The sequence below is a fragment of the Limulus polyphemus genome, unplaced genomic scaffold (assembly GCF_000517525.1).
Source record: "Limulus polyphemus unplaced genomic scaffold, Limulus_polyphemus-2.1.2 Scaffold218, whole genome shotgun sequence".
Taxonomy (NCBI): domain Eukaryota; kingdom Metazoa; phylum Arthropoda; class Merostomata; order Xiphosura; family Limulidae; genus Limulus; species Limulus polyphemus.
In genome coordinates, this window is record NW_013665828.1 from 301,145 (window position 1) to 321,965 (window position 20,821).

General features: G+C 33.1%; 1 protein-coding gene across 2 annotated transcripts in view; it reads left to right on the forward strand.

The window, feature by feature from the left end:
* Nucleotides 1-9,413: 9,413 nt before the first annotated feature.
* The window catches only part of LOC106478505, a 105,478-nt gene continuing 94,070 nt past the window's right edge, over nt 9,414-20,821 (forward strand). For both annotated transcript variants that reach the window (XM_013939056.2, XM_022382121.1), the window contains exon 1: nt 9,414-10,263. In XM_013939056.2, coding sequence (XP_013794510.1) covers nt 10,056-10,263 — 208 coding nt within the window. In that variant the 5' untranslated portion in view covers nt 9,414-10,055. The remainder of the gene's footprint in view (nt 10,264-20,821) is intronic.

Genomic DNA, 20,821 nt, shown 5'->3' on the forward strand with positions numbered 1-20,821 from the left:
TAACTATTATTCAATGTAGCTAACTATTGTTTCATTTAGCTAACTAGTGTTTCATGTAGCTAACTATTGTTTCATGTAGCTAACTATTGTTTCATGTAGCTAACTATTGTTTCATTTAGCTAACTAGTGTTTCATGTAGCTAACTATTGTTTCATTTAGCTAACTAGTGTTTCATGTAGCTAACTATTGTTTCATGTAGCTAACTAACTATTATTTCATGTAGCTGACTATTGTTTTATGTAGCTAATTATTGTTTCATGTAGCTAACTAACTATTATTTCATGTAGCTAACTATTGTTTCATGTAGCTAATATTGCCGGAAGAATAAATTATTAAAAATGGCAGTATACTTTTGGTTTAAAAAAAAGTATAATAAATTAAATCACCCACATTTCACTAAAATTGGATTATTGTCCCAACTGGACAACAATTTACGGAAAGCGTCATATGGTCTGTACTTTACGCATTATATTTGTATAAGATGAAATTTTAATCACAAAGCAAGATCCACACAGATATAATTCATAGATGTTTACGCATAAAACAAATTGTATACCAGTTCTATTTTTCAAGTAACCTCAAATACAGTTGGAATATATTTTTTACTTAAAAGAAAAAAGGCTACTCTAAAACAACAACAACATTTAATTATATTTATTTTATCTTGAAAGCTAACCCAACTGAATCGAATGTTTGTTCTATCAGTTTAATAATTTGGATTCTGGTATGAATAATGTATTAATCGTATTTGATATTGGTAGTTTTCTTTTTTATATTTCAGTCGTGCACTAAAAGAACAACTAGTCAGTTGCTTTTGGGTGTGGTCTATTTCTACCCTAGCAACTATTTACGTCATATCACTTCACCCATCGGACACTTTTTGACGTTCACTCGTTTATCTCATTACATAAGCCTTTCTTGTTTCTTTTTCATAGCAGTTCAACCTTTACAGGTAATTTCGCGCCATCGTATCTTTGACTACTGCAGAATGGGCATTCTTCTTGCAGACCTCACGCGTTTGAAATACACACATTCAACACAGCAGCGCGTTCCGACGATAATGGCGACGGTGGAATTGAAATGGTTTTATTTATACTTGACCAAATTGATAAAAACGTTTTATCGCTTTCTAATGGTTATTTTTACATTCTTCAATTAAACTACTATTTGTTTCAGTTTACGAAAATACTTTTTTATCACATATATTTGTTTTTACGTTTTTATGCAACTTATTTTTTTTTAATAAAATCGCTTTCCTAAATATTAGATACTAAGCATTTAAATATTGGCGTATCAGTATATGTTCCTTATATTATTCCCATAAAATATATGTAAAACAATTCACCAATACTAAGATAATTTACAATAATCTTAGATCTCTTCAGCGTATGTTCAACAAAATATCAAATCATATAGGAATATAAATTTTATTAAAGACATGAGACATTTTTTTCACATTCAAGGTTTTACTTAAATTATCTATGTAATAAACGACTTAATTCTGTTTTTAATGCAGGAAATACTATTACAGTGTATCATTCAACATTCTTCAAATTCGTTCTGACAAAAACAAAAATGCTTAGCGTTATATTATGGTATTTTTCATAAAAACGAGTTTTAATCTCATATCGTTTTGTAGAAAATGATGTTGGTGTTTGCAATCGCAAACTTAAAAAGCAGATGTTATCATAATTTATTTATTTTTATTTATAGTTATTCCTCTTTAAAGTCGTTCTTCGTTTTCCGTATGGAAACATTTCCTTATATCAATTTCATAATACCGAAATTAATTCCACATTATTGTTTTTTCCTTCTGGTTTAGCGATTTCTAAGGTTTACTCTGACGTTATCAAACTGTAACAAACAACGAAAGAGGTCCTCGAAACGGAAATTTTACTGTTTAAATTGGAGACGTAGTGTCTTAAAACACAACTTAAGATGGAAAAAAGTAAATCGACAAAAAACACTAAATCCATAAAAATATAGATGTAGGCTGGGATTGTTTTGTAATGCTTGCTATCAGATGTGTACCTTCTTCGTATGGATTAATCTTGTATGTCGCACAAATAAGATTATATTAACAATTTTTGCTAAGCCAAAGATAAGGTATTAATGGTGTCAGTTTGTTAGAATTACTGCTAAGATGAAATTACTATGTTTAAGAATGTTCATTCATACGCATGTGAATCACATATGTATGTAAACGCACATATGTATATATATATATATACTATGGTAGCCTCAGTGTCGGTTGGTTATCTTAGAGCAAAGCCACATTTGGCTATCTGCTGTGTCCACCGCGGGAAATCGAACCCCGGATTTTAGCGTTATATGTTCTTAAACTTACCGCTGTTCAACCGGAGTACAGCCTTTTTATTTTCGTACATTTGTTACGGAAACTCGAACACAAACAGTTGTAGAAATGTATATAATCTGTTTTATAAGGTATACTTATATTGATATTCATGTTGCTTTGTTTACGTTTAAGTTGACTGTGTATAATAATAGAATGAATATAATGTAAAAAAATAAAAGTTCAAACACAGTTCTGTAAAGCTACTGCGGTGAATGTTTACACTACGTGTGTGACTTGCATGGTGAGTACTTCGAAACTAAACTACAATTAACCACTGGAAACAGCTTGAGTTGAGTTCAAAGGTCAATATATCCTATGACTAGCTGCCTTCCCTCTAGTCTTACACTGCTAAATTAGGGACGGCCAGCGCAGATAGCCCTCGTATAGTTTTGCGCGAAATTCAAAACAAACAAACAAATACACAATCATACTTTCATTCATGTTACCCCATTTTAATAAATGTGTAGCATAGTTGCTCCAAAACGAACAAATAACATAATCTCAACCCTCCAAATCCTTTTTTCTATTCGTACTTTCATTCGTGTTACATCATTTTAATAAATGTGTAGCATAGTTGCTCCAAAACGAACAAATAACATAATTTCTAAACCGTCCAAATCCTCTTTCTATTTATACTTTCATTCGTGTTACATCATTTTAATAAATGTGTAGCATAGTTGCTCTAAAATGATCAAATAACATAATCTAAATCCTTCAAATCCTTTTTTTTTTTCTATTCATACTTTCATTCCGTGATTTTGATAACAAACAACTAATCATTATGATCTTCTCCAACAACAAATTGTTTCATGCATGTAGCGCATTTTGAAGTTCTAAAATTTTAAAACATGAATTTTATATGATGAAGAATTGGAATTAATTTAATTCATTGCGGTTTATCTCCTGTTCATCAGTGTAAGTTGTCACATTTGCTAATAATCAACCTTACAAAAGCTTCTTAAACAAGCCTTATGTCTTTGTTTGGTTTGGTTTAATTGTTAAATTCAGTCTTAGCTTTTCATAATTCTTAAATTTAAATGTCGTTTTAAAAGTAAAATATGATATATTTCACGTTCAGGTATTCATGCTCGTTTTGAAGATTAGTTTCAAATTAAAGCGTGTCATACAGTTCTTAAATACGTGAATGCTTTCAGAATGTATAAAGAGATAGAAACAGTAAATATATATATATATTCTACTTTAATGAATATTCACGTTATTCTATTCTTGTTTTCTGGATTTTTCTGTAACCAAAACCAAAGCTTGAATACTTTAATCGTTGTTTAATTGTACTCTTGCCCGGCATGGCCAGGTGGTTAAGGCGCTCGACTCGCAATCTGAGGGTCGCGGGTTCGAATCCCCGTCACACCAAACATGCTCGCCCTTTCAGCCGTGGGGACGTTATAATGTGACGGTCAATCCCACTATTCGTTGGTAAAAGAGTAAGCCAAGAGTTGGCGGTGGGTGGTGATGACCAACTGCCTTCCCTCTAGTCTTACACTGCTAAATTAGGGACGGCTAGCACAGATAGCCCTCGTGTAGCTTTTGCGCGAAATTCAAAACAAACAAACAAATTAATTGTACTCCGGAATTGCAATGCTAACATCCGCGGTTCGATTCCCAAAAGTGGACAGAGTGTAGATAACTCATTGTGTAGCTTTGCGCTAAGGAATCAGTAAAAGTCCTGTTTAATTACAATCACTAATTTGCCAATTATTTTTTCATACAGTCTTATCCCCCCCTTCGCATTAAAGGTAATACTTCTTTTCAAAAATATCCAATCTTTGAAAGTAAATAAATATGTATTGCTTGTTTGTTTGAAGTTAAGCACAAAGCTACACAATGAGCTACCTACGCTTTGCCCACCACGGTTATCGAAACCCGGTTTTTAGTGTTGTACGTCCGCAGACATACCGCTGTGTTACTGGGGGGGGGGGCATAAATATGTAATATTAAGGTATCGGTAAGTAAACAATGTCAAAACTTGTTTATTTACTTAAAGCATGCAAACAAGGAATATTCTCATCAATATATCAATCTATTCATACACTCATTGTTTGATCTTAGTTTGTTGGAAAAATACTTTTTTCTAAGTTAATACCTAGATATTTATATTACAGCTAATAATTGGCACATTGTGTTATTAACAGTGCATCATAATACATAAATATAGGACCGACTTTTAGATATTTGTATTTATATGAGATATATTTTGTAATTTTGCAAAGAATTTCGTGTGATAACACGTGGGAATTACCATATTAAACCTATATATCAATTGATTAGATTATTCGAAGCTTCAGAGCGGCGGTTAATAGGCACATAATCTCTATTACTGTACAGATATCCAGCTGTAATATTATGCAATTTGAAATTTATTACACGCATAATTCAGTTAAATTTAGTGACTTTAGAAAGCTTTCTCACACAGTGTTAAGCCTTACCAAATAAAAAGGAAACAAGACGTAACAAATACCTCTCATTGTGTTATTATACAGAAAATCAGCTCGTGATATATGAGATGAGTGAATAGTTGATCTTTCCACATTACTCATGCCTCCATTGCAATCGATACTATAGGAACAAGCTCTATGGCCCGCCTAATGCTAGAATACCAGATTTCTCAGCCTCAGTCCGCATGGACATAAGAGGTCTCACGAAACATAACTGTTTGGTTGGTCTCTCTGCTTAAATATGCTGGATTTCGGTTTACATAAAGTGAGTTATATAAAAACGACCCCCCCCCCCCCTCAGCTAGTTGAATTATCAGTTGTTTCCGTGTCTGTTCGTTATGTGTAATTATCTAAAAGTAAGGTATGTATAATTTCCCTTATAAAGTGTCCGTGGAAGTTCATATATATATATATGAAGACATAGTGCTAAGAAACTAACAAAAATAAATATTTTCTTCAAGAACAATAGGACGTTATGAATACTCTTTCATTGGTTGACAGAAGACATGCAACATAAAACAGACTTAAGAGGAGAGTGAATAACTTTGGGTGAAAATCATCATGTTATACAAAATGTATATAAGTAATAATTATAAAATAACACGTAAAATATATGCAAAAACAATGTCTAGGAGAACACAACTCAACATGGATACTCAACATAAATATATACAAGTAAAGAAAAAAACTTTTCACAAAAGGAAGTAAATGTAGGGATGGCTAATATCAATCTTTTAAAGACAATGCAAACAATATAGTCGGGACGGCATTTGCATCATCCCTACATTATAGCACAGGCAAGAATTAACATATAGCAATATATTTATAACTATTCAATCACGATTGAGTTTAATTTATCCTATTTTGTCTTTTAAGATTCTACTACACTGTGTGCCTGTGCTATTATTTAGGGATGATGCAAATCCCATCCCTACTATCTTCTTCGCATTGTTTTTGAAGGATTGATTTTGGCCATCTCTACATTTACTTACTTTTTTAAAGTTCTTTTATTTTGATGTTTTTTAAAGCAGTGTTTCAATAGACATAGGAAGACTGTATTTATAACCAAGTTATAAATATAATGGGGTTCCAACTGTAATATTTATTGTTTATCTATTATTGGTTGGTAATTCCTGTTTCACCTGTACTTAAGCTTTTAAAGGAACACCAAGTCTACGTAAAAAAGCTAGCTTCAAGGGGGAATGATAACATCGTTTACACTAAAATTTTGATTTTCTTTAAAAATTACTACTAGTTAATAATACTTATAAAAGCGGATACTGCGTTTGAAACTATGTCACCTGAGTGAAATTGGTTAACACCATTGTTTTGGTTCTTGAGTTATCATGTAATAAAAAAGAAGCAGAAGAAAGAAGAACAAGAAATTTAAACTTTTTGCTATATTTACAAACATTCCCAGAACTTGTGACTCAGTCATTACATAGATATTGTTATAAAAGGAACACTGTATAGTATTGTAAAGTTCAGATGAACTACTGAGGAGATATTTAAAACACCATTTCGATGAACAATCCGAGCCACCCCTACATAGACAATGCTACCGTCCGCCTGATATATATATATATATATATATATATACTTAGTTGGTTTTACGTACACCATAATTTTTTGCTTTAAACCATGTAAACAAAATATTATTGTTTAAAACTTTGGCAGTTCATTGACCACATGCATATTTTGATACTCCAAATTAAATGCGTTTGGACACGTTTGGTCATAGGAAGAACTTATTTTAAAATGTCTGTATTTGGGAGGAAATATTTGCCACTTACAATACAAGTACGGTACATTTATTTCTTTTTAATAATTCCAAACTATTTTCCACATAAAGCTCGAAATTTGTAGATTAATTTTCCTAGAGTTACGGATAAAAGATTTAAGTGTAATTCATATTGTTGAAGATATTTAGTTGTGGCTCTTCTGTTGAAGACAGACTTGATTATTAAAAAAATTGAAAGTGCCTAAGGTTAAAAGCCTTCTGGTGTAATTCTTTTAAGTTTCTTGTCGCATTTGCTCTACACCCACTTACACCACGCATATGTGTGTATGAGTGTTAACAGCACAATACATTAACTTGTTCAAATGGCTTCCTTAAGATCACTTGAAATATAAATGAATTTTGAGAGAATAATTTTGTGCTGAGTTTCATGCCATATATATATATATATATATATATGTATGTCATAACGAATAATAAAAAATAAACTTTGTTGCTATTAAAACCTACGTTGCATATTTTGACTATTTTTTGTAGAAGCAATGTTGGATTCAAATTTGTACTAAAACAATATCTTTAAAATACTTTTCGGCTGGAAAAATAGAGCGCGCTACGTTATTGAATAGAACATGTTACATCTTCAAAGCCATTATTGAGTAGTGTTACACCTTAATCTTTTATTTTTCAGATTTTTAAATACGCCTGATTATTAAATGCAGATCATATTAATTTTTTTATAAGCTATTTACTAAAATCCCTCATTTTTATTAACATTTTCAAGCCAGTGATACACTTTATATGTAAAAGTACAAAGTAAAGCTTGTTCTAGTGGTTCTCGACTTTTTAATTTTGCTACAAAATCAATTTCTACGCATGTTTTAAGCAAATATACTTTTATTATAAATCAAATATACACAGCGACATAAAGCGCCATCTAGGAATACATGCTAGCGTTTCAGTGAGTTTACTCCTTTACTGGCTTAACAAGTTTTAGTTAAATATTTTAATTAAAGAAGCTTTTTTTCGCTTTATATTTTTTTTCTCTTCTGCCAAAAAAGCATTATTAACCAATAGATACAAATCATGCAAGTTTTATTTGTAACAATAAAACCAAGCAGAAACTGGTTTATGTTGAAAGTTTTTACAATCTTGCCATATGGTTTAATAAGAGTTATAGTCTTTATTATCAAATAGCGAATAGAATATTTCTTTGCCAATGAGTTTTTTTTCCCACGTTAACAAGAAAAAACGTTGTGTATGACGTATTTTATTTGTTTGTTTGTTTGAAGTTAAGCACAAACCTACACATTGGGCTACCTGTGCTCTGCCCACCACGGGTATCAAAACCCGGATTCTAGCGTTGTAAGTCCGCAGACATACCGCTGTGCTACTGAGGGGCGATTTTATTTGTTTATTTCAAAACAAACTATATTTCATTCATTACGTAATTGTATTTTTGAGAAGCACGTCCCATACGGGTGTAATGAATAAATTAATGCTGTGGAGGGAATCTACATCAACTTTGAATTAAACTCATGATTTTGATTTAAGTGGGCACATACTTTACTCTATTCTGATAATGCTATGACAACCAATAATTAAATATTTACTTTAGTTAAAGAGCAAATCTTCTTTTTTATTCCTTTTAGCATTTGTTTAATTCACTGTAAGAATTCTAGAATTAATCATCTAACTGAACTGAAAAATATTTAATGCTCACTAAAGTGATAAATTTAGTAAAACATCGAAAAATCATAAATGAGTTTCATTTATTCAACTTTTGCCCGATTTATATTACAGCTTAAATGGCTCCTGTCAAATGTTATTAATAATTTTATATCAACAGATAAATTATGTGGACATTATACTCACTGTGATTAGGTCCAGATAATGTGCTTTAGACGATTTCTTCATGCTGTTTTAACTACGTACTAAGCTTATCTATCTTTACTTACATTAAACGTAAAATTGATTTTATATAAATCAAAGTTTACAAGTTCTCTGTCGTATTTTAATCGGTTTTAATCTTGAAAATCATCCATAAGTTGTTTTCTACGTACGTTTGGTTTCAAAATGATTAATTCTTGATAAGGTTTCCACGCTATTCTCCCTCCTCACTCAATGCAATTCAATTTAAATGCACCAAAAATGGCATGAGTTCGCCCATCAAAGGATGCATGACTTTCGTCTAAAAATAAAACTTCACCAAATTTTTCCAGGGTTCGCATCTGACTTTTAGTTTTCGAAATCTATTTCTTTCTAAATGAGAATTTATTTGATGCATGAAAAATGAAACAAATGGAGAGTCAAAAGAAAAGCTCATTACACTGTTCTTTTATTCAATTACTCCTGAGAAACATGCATGACTCATGATCTTCGTTTTTTTGAAAGTCAATTATTTTGGAATCGTAAGTAGGACGTACGTTGAATGTTTGTAACAAAGATATTTAATTTGTATTATTCCTATATCGTATGATATACAAGGTAGTGTGTTTTTGTTGTTATTGTTTTTGCTTCTCACGTCAGTGGCTGTTTTATAGAAAATCTAATTCTATACATTAACTCCCAAGTGAAATATGTAACACAAACTTTTTTTAGAGTATGTTATAAGATTATAGAAGTCCAGACTGTTATTTTTGTTTTATATTCAGCTCATTTACTATAACTATAAAGTTGCTAATACAGAAACAAAATAATATAATGGAGCGTTCAGACTGATGCTCTACTTTTTAAGTACTTCTCGCAAATATGTCCTTTTACTCGCGAGTAGATTTGTTTGGCAATTTCATCATAGGTGGCAGCACCAAGCAGAAAGCCTGTTATTCGTGCGTGCGCAAATCTGTCACTAATAGACGTGCCCGTTCTATATACGGCAGTGACGTTTCCGTTCGAGGAACCTCGTGAGAGATAAATATTTACTAATTTTTTGAGATCAGCGATCCGAATTTTCGGTTGGTTGTGATTTTTATCGTTTACTTTTCTTAGTTATAACACTCTAGCACTGACACATTGACGTGAAAAGCCTGAAGGACTGCCATGAAGGTAGACACACACACGTACAAGGCCAAACCTTCATTATATATAACTCCTCAACGCGCAGATGCGAGAACGCCACACGAGTGAGTCAACTGAGCTGGAAGTTGCTTGAAGACTTCAACCTTGTAGGCTAGATTGGAAGACCAGCTTTCTACCGTATAACAGGCAGTGGCGGGTTTAGTACTTTTGTAAAGCGAAGAGAACTACTTTGTGTCGAATTAAGTCTTACCTGTTACTTGCAAACTTGGCGCTAAAAGGTGCAGACATGGTTGTTTGATTGAACTGCCGTCGAAGATTGCTACAAATGTGTATACAAATAGGTGCGATTGTTTTCATGTCATTATTAAGGTAAAATCGTTTTCTTTGTAAGAATCGAATTATTCAAAATTTCTGACAAAGCTACAGGACGTTCTGTGAGTGTGTATGTGCAAACGTAATTTAAGTTAGTTGGTTTCTGGGCAGCTGTAGTGAAATGGATTTTTTAAGTCTGGAGGAACTGACCTCGTCTTCCCTGATAGACAGTTTAAGTTCTTCTCCAGCGCTTTGCAGTAGCTTGAAGTTTCTAGGATTAAACAGAATGCTCACTTATATACATTTTGAACCTAGTGGAATTCATCTCGTGAAAACCACATTCCTCGTGACATTGTTTCTTTGCTTCAGTAGTGGATGCCACGCTTTGGGTGAGTATATTATACGAACTTATGAGGGAAATTAAAGAATGATATTAATAATGTGTCAACCACACAATATCTGCTTTATCCAGTCCGTACGAGGCCTTTAGTCCAATACCAGATCTCATTAGACCTGCTGGGATATGGCAGATGTAATAATGGTTTAGGCGCTAATTATTACAATAAGATGGTGATATGCATGTCATGTTAGAGATGTTTGCTCTTATTAAAATTTGTACTTGAAATGCGTTTTAATAAGTCAGAGTCAGGTAAAAGCCAACAAGTGATACATCACGTGATTTGTAGTCTATTGTAACGTCTTATTTTTCAGAAGGAACGTACTGTCTTTCCATAATTTTTTTTCATTGATTAAAACACTTGGGTATTGCTAATGCAGTTGAACGCTTTCCTTGTAGGAAAATGATAAGAATTTCCTGTTTTTGCAACGCTTTAAACACACTTACTAATTTAAGTCGTTTAAAACAGCTTCTAAACTAAATTTAATAAAGTAGTCACGTTCCATTGACGAGACTTGTACAGCGCAATATAATTTATTAATTAAAGTTTATTTAAATATTTTTCAGATACCATTGAATTATGTTTTTCTATTATTATCTTTACACTATAATTGTCTTTGTATCTGTTTATAGTTCTATGGAGTAATTCAAGTTCAGTAATACAAATGTCTGAAAGTACAAAAAGAATCAATGTAAATAAGGCCATTTTTTTATACCATATTAACGTTAACTACGAAACGTATTAAGCCTATTTGATATATCTTACGAATACTTTTGTTTTCTCACTGCATTTAGTTTTTGAAATTTTTTTAGTACACCTGAAACAATAGGTAAAGGCAGCAATTATACAGATAAATTACCTCTATATACTGATGCAGTTTCTATAATGTAGATTAGTAAAAAGAACCAGTTATCAGGATTTGTTTTTTACTGGTTATTATCGAGTAATTACACTTGTAATAATCACCCCTTATTTTAATTACAATCGTTATTAAGATGTGAAAGAAATATTATTCTAGTTTAGTATGCAAAAAAACATGAAATTTTATAAAGTTAACTTACAACAAAATTATAAAGTACAAGTATGTTTAAAAAGTTAATATACACGATTATATTTATGGTGTAATGAATCTCAGTATTATATATGTATGAGTTGTAAGCTTCTTAAAAATGTAGTCGTGCATATAGTTACAGTTTCTTTTTTGTAAAACAAGTAGTTACTGATGGTATTTTCGTATGATTATTGGTCACTCTTCATTTTCATGTGTGTGTGTTGTTGTTGTTATTTAGGTGTTTGTTAGGAGTGAATTATGGTTGTCGGAAAAGTGAATCGAATGTTTACGATTAACCGATATAATTGCTCATACACTTTGAACAAAAGATTCAAATATGGCCTTGCCCTGTGTTGACTGGTTTTTCTATTTAAATCTATCATACTTGTCTGAGAAACTGTTTTAAGTTGGGCTAACTTAATCCACTATTTACTGGAGATAGTCTTCGGTGGTAAAGCGGTAATTGTAAGTATTTAGAGCACTAAAATCCGGGGTTCGATTTCCCAACTGACAGAGTACAAAGAACCCATTACTGGAGATATATTTTGTAAGAATGAAATTTGATAAAAACTAATGTGAACTTAGCTAAGTCGTTAACAAGAAATATTTGCTTCGTCATTATTTTATTGTATTTTCTGTTTCACGTTCACTGTGTTAGTAATATGTTTAGAGTTCGAGTCGCTGAGCTGATACTTGTTAATAACGGGACAATTATATTACATCGAAAGATAATCTCCTTTTTGCATTTAAAATTATTGAACAATTAATGTTTTTTTTTTATTTTTTTAAAGAAACAATGAAATTTAATTTTTCTACGTTCTACACTCTGTAATCCTACACCAGGAAATTTCCATGTATCTCGGGATATAATGTGGATACCATAATTTGCTTATGAAGGGAGATGAGTTCATTGGAAACCTAAACCTAATTATAGAAATTTAAGTCACAAATGAACGATTTTGTTTCTTGCTCGTTAGAGATGCGGCCGAAATGTTCTCATTTGTAGGAAATAGGTGTATTCGTTTATTGAATGATTTCCAACGAGTGTCTGTCTATTCGAGCAATTAAAGAAACAGAACATTTCAGGGCTTTGTTTTCTATACCGTAACATAGCAATCAAATAGAAAATCACAACCTCAACCCAGGAGCAAGTGAAATTAAACGAGATTGAGTCTTAGTTTATTTCTAAAAATATTTCTTAGAAAATAATAATAATAAAAAAAAACATCCAATAACAATAACTACTAACTTGAGAGACTGGAATAGCGTACTCCTCAACTGTTAGTTGTAATTTATGAACGAATGAATATTAAAGGAAACGAGAAACTTGTTCCTGTTAAATACTTCATTTTAATATTTCAAGAAATATGGTTGCCTAGCACATAAATTCTTACGAAGAATCAATGCAGAAGGTTTTTGACTAATAATGTTGGCGTCTTTTTGACTAATAATGTTGGAATCTGGCTAATTTGAATAAATGAACAATTAATATCCATGATTTATGTACTGTTAATGCATATGACGTGTTGGTGCGCCTAATATCAAGATGTCTTTCTTGCGTTCGTTTGTAGTTAAGCGCAAAGCTACACAATGGGTTATCTGTGCTGTGCCAACCACCGGTATCAAAACCCGGTGTGTAGCATTATAAGTCCCCAGACTTAACGCTGAGCCACCGATGGGCATGTCTTTAAGTAGCATACAAACTGGAAAAAAAGAGCATTCTACGTTCACGTCTCTTTCAAAGCTTGAATATCTTCTTAATATATATATTCATAGGAAAATTTCCGGAGGAATATTCGGTGTTGTAGTATTTCCTAAGTAATACGGAAAACCTTGGCACAATGTGAAATTGTTGTTTAACCAGTTTTGATACCTGCTGAATAAAAAACGTTAGAAACATCATACATATGTATGTATGACGTATGTACATGTGCATACAAGTTCTTTTAGTGTATGATTAGATAAATTAGATAGAATACTTTATATAACCATGTTTTAGTCTCATTCGGGATATTGTATTGATAGGTTTTAGTTTATCGATATATGAAAAAGGATATAAAAACAATAGTTTGACAACCAAATAAAATATATACGTCATAGTTTACTGTCGTAAATTACATTAGAAGGCTAAGTTACAACAGATGCTGTGGAGAATTATTGTGTATTTTATTTTGTTTTCAGTTGACAAGAAACCTCAAAAGTTTTGAAGAATATCCAGTTTAGAACACTTCTTAAATAAAGCTGTCTTATAGAAATAAAATTCGTTTCAGTATACATTATATTTTTATATCACTGTCATTAAGATTCTCGCGATCGATTGGCCATTTTGTGAATCTTATTTCTTTGCTGAAAGACAATTTTTCTTGTCTAAAGGAGGGTGTGTGTGTGTGTGTGTGTGTACTAGAATAAGGAAGGAATTAGTACAAATTACCCAACTGTGGTGCACATTATTAAGGCAAATGTGCTTTATAATTTTGTTCCTCAGGTATACCATGGTTGCTTCGAATATCTTTACTTAGGCCTTCTGATCTTATTCGGCATATTCACCTCACAGTTATTCAGAACTCTACGGTTTTTTATCATACGTCTTTTAGTTGTTGTTTTTAAGTTGACATTTATGAGAATATTTCTAACAGAATTAGCTTAGATTACTTGAAGAAGTAACTGGTAGACAAGGAGATTGATCTTTATCTCTTGAGTCTGTTTCATTCCAGTCAGATTTGAGAAAAAGTATATGCTAAAAAAAACATAAATGATTTACAGAACTGTACTACACTAGATTAACTATACGAGGGTTGTAGACAAATCTGTTAATTTAGGGGCTGAAACATAAAACCTCTGGTTACCTAGAGCAATGGTTCCCAAACTATTTTAGTCTGAGCCTCCGTTGATGTGAATAAAAAGTTTGAGACCCCCAACATATAACTTTAGCATGATGATTGAAAAACGGTGTCATAGTAAAAACAGTATCTCTTTTCGACATACTGTATTAATTAATTAATTCAACTTAATTCTTATCTAGAGCACTTTTGGAAAATAATGTGTGAACAGACTGTGAAAAACTGTTAATCGCTGTATGTTTTCGTCTTAAATTACTTCGAACTTGTAAAGTTTTTTCTTTCTTTCTTTGAACCTTTTGAAGATATACTCACGTCTATGACCGATAAAATACTATCAGAAAAATAACAGTTTACTGGAAACCCCTAATGCTTACGTCCATGTAAATAGCATATTGAGAATGTTCACAGTTATCGCAAGTGTACTTCTGAACAGTCAGATGAAACTTGGACTGCGTACATGTATAATGCTATTTTCTGTTGCTTCTGTTGGCTCCGCTGAAATTCTGTGTCTTTGTGACGCTAAAGGCTAAAAATCGGGTTTCGATACTTGCTGTGAACAGAACACAGTCAGCCCAATGTTTAGCTTTGTGCCTAACAGAAAAAACAAACAAATTATCCATGTTTGTTTTGTTTGTTTACAAATATTCGCGCAAAGCTACTCAAAAATTATCTGCGCTAGCCGTTCCTAATTTTAACTTAATAGATTAGAAGAATGACAACTAGTCAAAAGCACCCACCGCCAACTTTTGGGCTATTCAACTCTGATCGAACTATAAGATTTTTACCGTCAGTTTTATGACGCACCCAAGGCTCCAAGGTAGGGGGCGTGATTTTTTTTTGCTAGTTGAGCTTTTACATCCACAGCCCAACATGCTAACTACTAGTCCCTGATCCTTTGTTTTTAAGGCCGGCATGACCAGGTGGTTAGGGTGCTTGACTAGCAATCTGAAGGTCGCGGGTTCGAATCCCCGTCCCACCAAACATGCTCGCCCTTTCAGTCGTGGGGGCGTTATAAGTGACGATCAATCCCATTATTCGTTGGTATAAGAGTAGCCCAAGAGTTGGCGGTGGGTGGTGATGAGTAGCAGAATTCCCTCTAGTTTTTTTTCTACTAAATTAGGGACGGCTAGCGCAGATAGCCCTCGTGTAGCTTTGCGCGGAATTTAACACAAACCAAACTTGCATCATACCGAATTCTGGTTATCGTATTTTGTAAAATGAATTGTAATTATCGAGTGCCTAAATGCAGGAGAAAGCTTCGTAACAAACATTCGAGTTTTAATCTTTTATTACATGCTTTAGTAAACAAGTAAATCTGAATCCCAGAGTTTCGTTTAGGAAAAACTTATTCAAAGAAAATACTGCATTTAACTGTTTACAGTCGAAAACTATATTCATATGGCGATGACCCTAAACGAAACAGATAAATAACTTTAACTCTCCATTACCCAAATGTTTGCAATTTTTTCAACGCAGTTTAGTTATCCTATAATATTTCATACAAGTCGTGTTTCAAGTGACATAATTTAGGTTTTAAAGTTTTAGAAACTCTTTCTGAATTTTTTTTGGTTCGTTAACTTTAATACTACTGGTTGTCTTATGCAAGATAGATATAAACAGAATCTCCCAGTGGTGTGTCACGTTATACATTTCTTAGATAGCTAGCTAGCTAGACATCTTAGAGTCATTGTACGTTGGTTAATGATTAGAAAATTACTCCTGTTGTCGGCCTGCTTCTGTTAAGTCAAGCGAAGAGACTATCGGCTTCGAAACAACACTGGTTAAGTGATGGATCCCATTATTACTGATCCCATACGACTATCTTTAGAAGAGGATGTTAATTAAGTCAGTGTGGTCTTACAAAAGGCTATTCTTGTTACTCTCACTCATTTGTTAAAACCGAGGCATCTTTTATAAGATCCAAACCAGTTGGTACAAGAGCTCTTTTGTAAACGCAACATTAAAAACTTATTTCGATAAACTTTTGTTAAAACGTCCTTGCATAAATTAGGAGCTGCATAGTAGAAAAATAATACTACGTTTGATCTAGAAAGATATAATCAAGGATCTGATAAACCATACGCTGACAGGGCATGGGATCTACGTTTGTTATAACTGGGTAATTTTCTGAAAGATTAAGCCACCATGTAGTTTCATATTATACTCTTGCACTTCTGTTTCATATACAATACATTTACACTTCAGCCATTTTAAACCAGCTTTTAAATCCTGTGTAATGTATTGCACGTGTCAGCATGACAAATTACAGGCTTCTTGCAAAACACGCTTTGAATATACCTGTGTAATTAGCGTATAAGTTCCTAGCTAAAACCTTATTTCAGCTCGCGATGTGCATGTTGTTACTTAAAACAGACCCGTGTGTATGTGCGTAAGAACCTTTTATACCTTGAGCATTGAAATATGAAACACGTATGGAATCATGCAGCCTACATCAGGTTGTTTCGGAAGATCTTGCCTCCCATGGAGTATGATAGTGACGTGATATTACTATGGAAACAGCTGACATTTCAGCGTTTGTTATAATACTTTCATCGGCATTATAACCGTGCACTGACAACAGATAAACACGTAAGCTTGTGTGCTTACTTCTTTATTTGATTATTTTATATACATATATATATATATGTGCATATCTATATAGACTTATAAACCAATTATATTTTATCGGTTAAGCACAAAAAGTCAGTTAACACAAATGAACCGTAAACAAAACGTAGTTTGGAAAAGTAACAAGCAAGTTGTCTATTTCTTGTTAAAAAACAACAACAACAACAAAAAAAAATAAACAATTTATTCCTAATCTCTACTTCAGTTATGGAAGGCTCATGCAGGATCGGCGCCATTAGGGGGCTAGGGGGGTTAGGGCCCCTGAAATGTCACTGGAGCATCTAGCTAATGCCAAAAATTAATATACCTTTAGATTTATTTCAGAGTTGGCCCCATTATAGGTCTCATTATCCCCGCCCCCCATTTAAGAAAAGTTGGAGTCGGGACTGGGATTATTACATGAATGTTTGCAACGGATCAGTGGTTAAGTTGGATCCACGTCTCTGCTCTATTGTTTGTTGTTAGTTTTCCAAATGGATTAAGCAAACATGTTTTCTCCCTTATTAAACAAAAAATTCCATAGTTTGGAAATGTCATGCAAAATTAAAACAATAAAGTCTGTTTTATACGGTTTTGTGAAACTTGTTTTAGTAATTTTGCACAACTTCTTTTGTCTCGACCCTTTTGCGAACTAAGAAAGAAAAAACATTCTTTGGCATTATTAAAGATAATTTATTTCATTGTTTAACATGAGTAGTGGCAACGCTTCAAAGAATAACTTAAAACTTAGTAAAAAAGTGGGTTTTCAGTTTATAACCAATCCTCAAATACCACCTCCTACACAGTACGATGTAACCTATTCCAGATGCTTCTAAAAAGCCTCAAACTTAGAACATCGTCCTACATTACACTTTTAAAAGGGAGGTACTTTTCTAAGTTTAGAAACGTTAACCTTGTTGCAATATATTATGAGAGAGCAATTTATAGCAATAAATTATAAAGGAAGAGCTTTGAACTCTCAGTTCAACTGTAAAATATTATTATAGTTGGAACAGCGGTAAGTCTACGGACTTGCAGCGCTAAAATCCGGGGTTCGATTCCCACGATGAAAACAGCAGATAGCCCAATTTGGCTTTGCTCTAAGTTCAAGAATACAATATGATCAGTTTTAAAAATTCAAGTTCTTGTTTTACCATCAAACCGGTTTACAACTCAAGATTATTTCCTGATCCAAGTTAGTTAAATAATGCACATCGCGTGGGTAGCCAGCGTTAGAATAACGTTAGGAAGCTCTTGTTCCTGCAGTTAATAACAATGAGTGCACATTATTTGCAGCTAGATATTCAACACCTTTTCTTCTGAAACTCTGTGAGAATTTTAACAAGACTTCATTTGATTTGAAACCCAATTCTTAAGGTTTATTCGAGCTCTTACGAACCTGAACCATTGAGCCTAGGATCGTGCATTGTCATCGAACAGTGACGTGTCCGAGTTAATTTACCACGCAAGGCCACTTCACCGGTCTCTGCAATTTGTCTATATAGTATCTTTGTTCGCAGTATGTTCAACTGTATCGAAACAAGCAGGACTATCAACTCTTCTTTCACAGGATCGGATTTATATGGATGCAGGCTCGCACGGTATAGGGTCAGACGTCTCGATTTAACGCTTCGAGCTATAGACTCTCGAACCTCTTACCGCTTCATAGCGCAGAAGTTGTGTATGAAAAACCGTGTTGTCGGCGAATACTGCTATCATTATCGTTAGGTGCAGTAGACTATGTAACTACACCATCATTGATGATTCAAGACAGATGGTGAGTAGGACTCGCGGTTCTGGCGCAACTTAAAGTCCCATGTGTGCGTGTTTCATGTACTGTTGAACCCAAGAAAGCTAATATACAGTCTCTCTGTCTTTTCGTGAACGCACATATGCATTTTTTAAACCTTTCCCTTTATCCTTCTGTTCGCTATTCTGATTTACGCAATTTACAATGATTTACACGCAGAGTTAATGCATATAGAAGGTTCATGGAGGTTTATACGTCTTGTTTAGCTATTTTGTTTAACAATTTGGAATGTTTTAATATCTATTTATTTCCCCACAGAAATTACTTTCTCTTACATATTTTTCTTACCCACACTCTTTATACATGGTAATAAGTGTAAAGCACATGTAAAACATGAAAGATTTTCTAAAGTTTTCTGGTGTGTTATAAGTTTTTGCTTTTTATGTTCATAGATGTACTTAGAATACGAAGTATGCTTTGGACATGAGTAAAGATTAAACTTCCATCAAATTTAGTGGAATATAACCACATTTCATGCAACTTTTCAGTTTTTACTTGTCCATTACAATAAATAGACACAATAATAATAAATGTAAAAGAGAGAGAAAAAAAAGATTTTAGTAAAATGGTAAATTGCTCAGAAAAGGCTTTTGTTTCTTTGAACAACTTACCATTTTTCATCAGTATTTTTTTGTTATGGTTTTTGTAAATTGTCATTAATACTCAGACTACATAGTATACCACATGGCAACTACTGATATTGGTCAGTATGATCAATTGATAAATACTGCGTCTACGTTATTAGGACTGCCTCCACACACACACACACACACACACACACATATATGTTTATATTATATCATTTATTGATATAAGTAGAACAGACTGATCATGCGATGTGTCAGGATATTACTTTAGCCATATAAATGCAGAAAATTAGTCATATCATTGCTACTTTGCATAACAATGCATCAAACCATGATCTATCTGGCTTCCAAAAGGGCATGATACTTGATTCTGGCCTAGTTTCTTCGGTCGACTGTCCAAAGATATCTTTCATCGGGGTTTATCAGCAGTACCAATTCAAAGGGAATGCATCTGTTTCTAGAAAAAACTATTGACCCCAACCCCTGGTGAATGACCGATGAAAAAATACTGTTAAACAGGTTTCGAGAGTGCAATAGAGGTCAGACTGTGGTCCATTTGATTGATTTCTTCAACAGTTGTTCAGGTTTCGCTATCCCCAACCACGCTATGTGATAGATAGACTTACAATGAATCTAAATACCTCTTATTTCAGGTACAAATAGGAAAGCACAACTTAGGTGGTTTTTAGAGTTCAACCTGCGGAAAATTAATGATTGGAAACATGACGTGATCTGTTAAGTCCAGTTTCATCCTTTTCATTATTAAGGTAGTGAACAAATATGACCATATGAAACACTTCGGTATGTTGTTCCAATAGTTAAAGCTGCTAGAAGTGGCGTAATGGTGTGTGAAACGCTATTGTGGTAGGCTTTGAACGCATTGGTTCTTTTAGAAGAGCACATTATATCCAGAAGAATCTTAACGTTGTTGCCAACCCACATAACGTTGCATTTCAACCCTTTTGGACCAAGGATCTTCAAGACAATAATGGAACAGCTCACTGTACTTTTTCCTGTTAGAAACTGGCTTTAAAAGCATGACTCAAAATTTAATCATCTTGCTTGCCAGCACAATCACTGGATGGTAATCCAAATGATTCTATGCTACGCCCAATCCAGACTGTTACCACGGCTGAAAATGGCCCAACCCTTTTATGAGAGGAAGATACAAATAAAATAGTTTATTTTTTCATGTTCATCGATGAATGAGAATCATAGTATATTGGTTTTGTTAATTTATACATGGTTCTGAAAATATAACGTTTTGCTATTATTGTAACTTATTGTTTTGCATGAATCGTTTGTTTTAGGTTAGGATTTGATAATACATTTTCATATCTTTTTGCAAACATACCACGAATACAACGTAAGTTACGTTTAGTTTATTAGCTAATTTAACTTTCTTAAGGATATCACTCTCAATATATCTGTTCTAACTGTGCAAAACATTACCACGTTTCTACATTTATAATATCAAATTTTATTGTAATTTGTAACCATTTTTTAAGCTTTTTTTCTTCAGCTAACGTGACATTATATTTGGTTTTTAATCCAACGCATTAATACAACGTAGATAGTCTATTGGTTTGAATTTCGCGCAAAGTTACACGAGGGCTATCTGCGCTAGCCGTCCCTAATTTAGCAGTGTAAGACT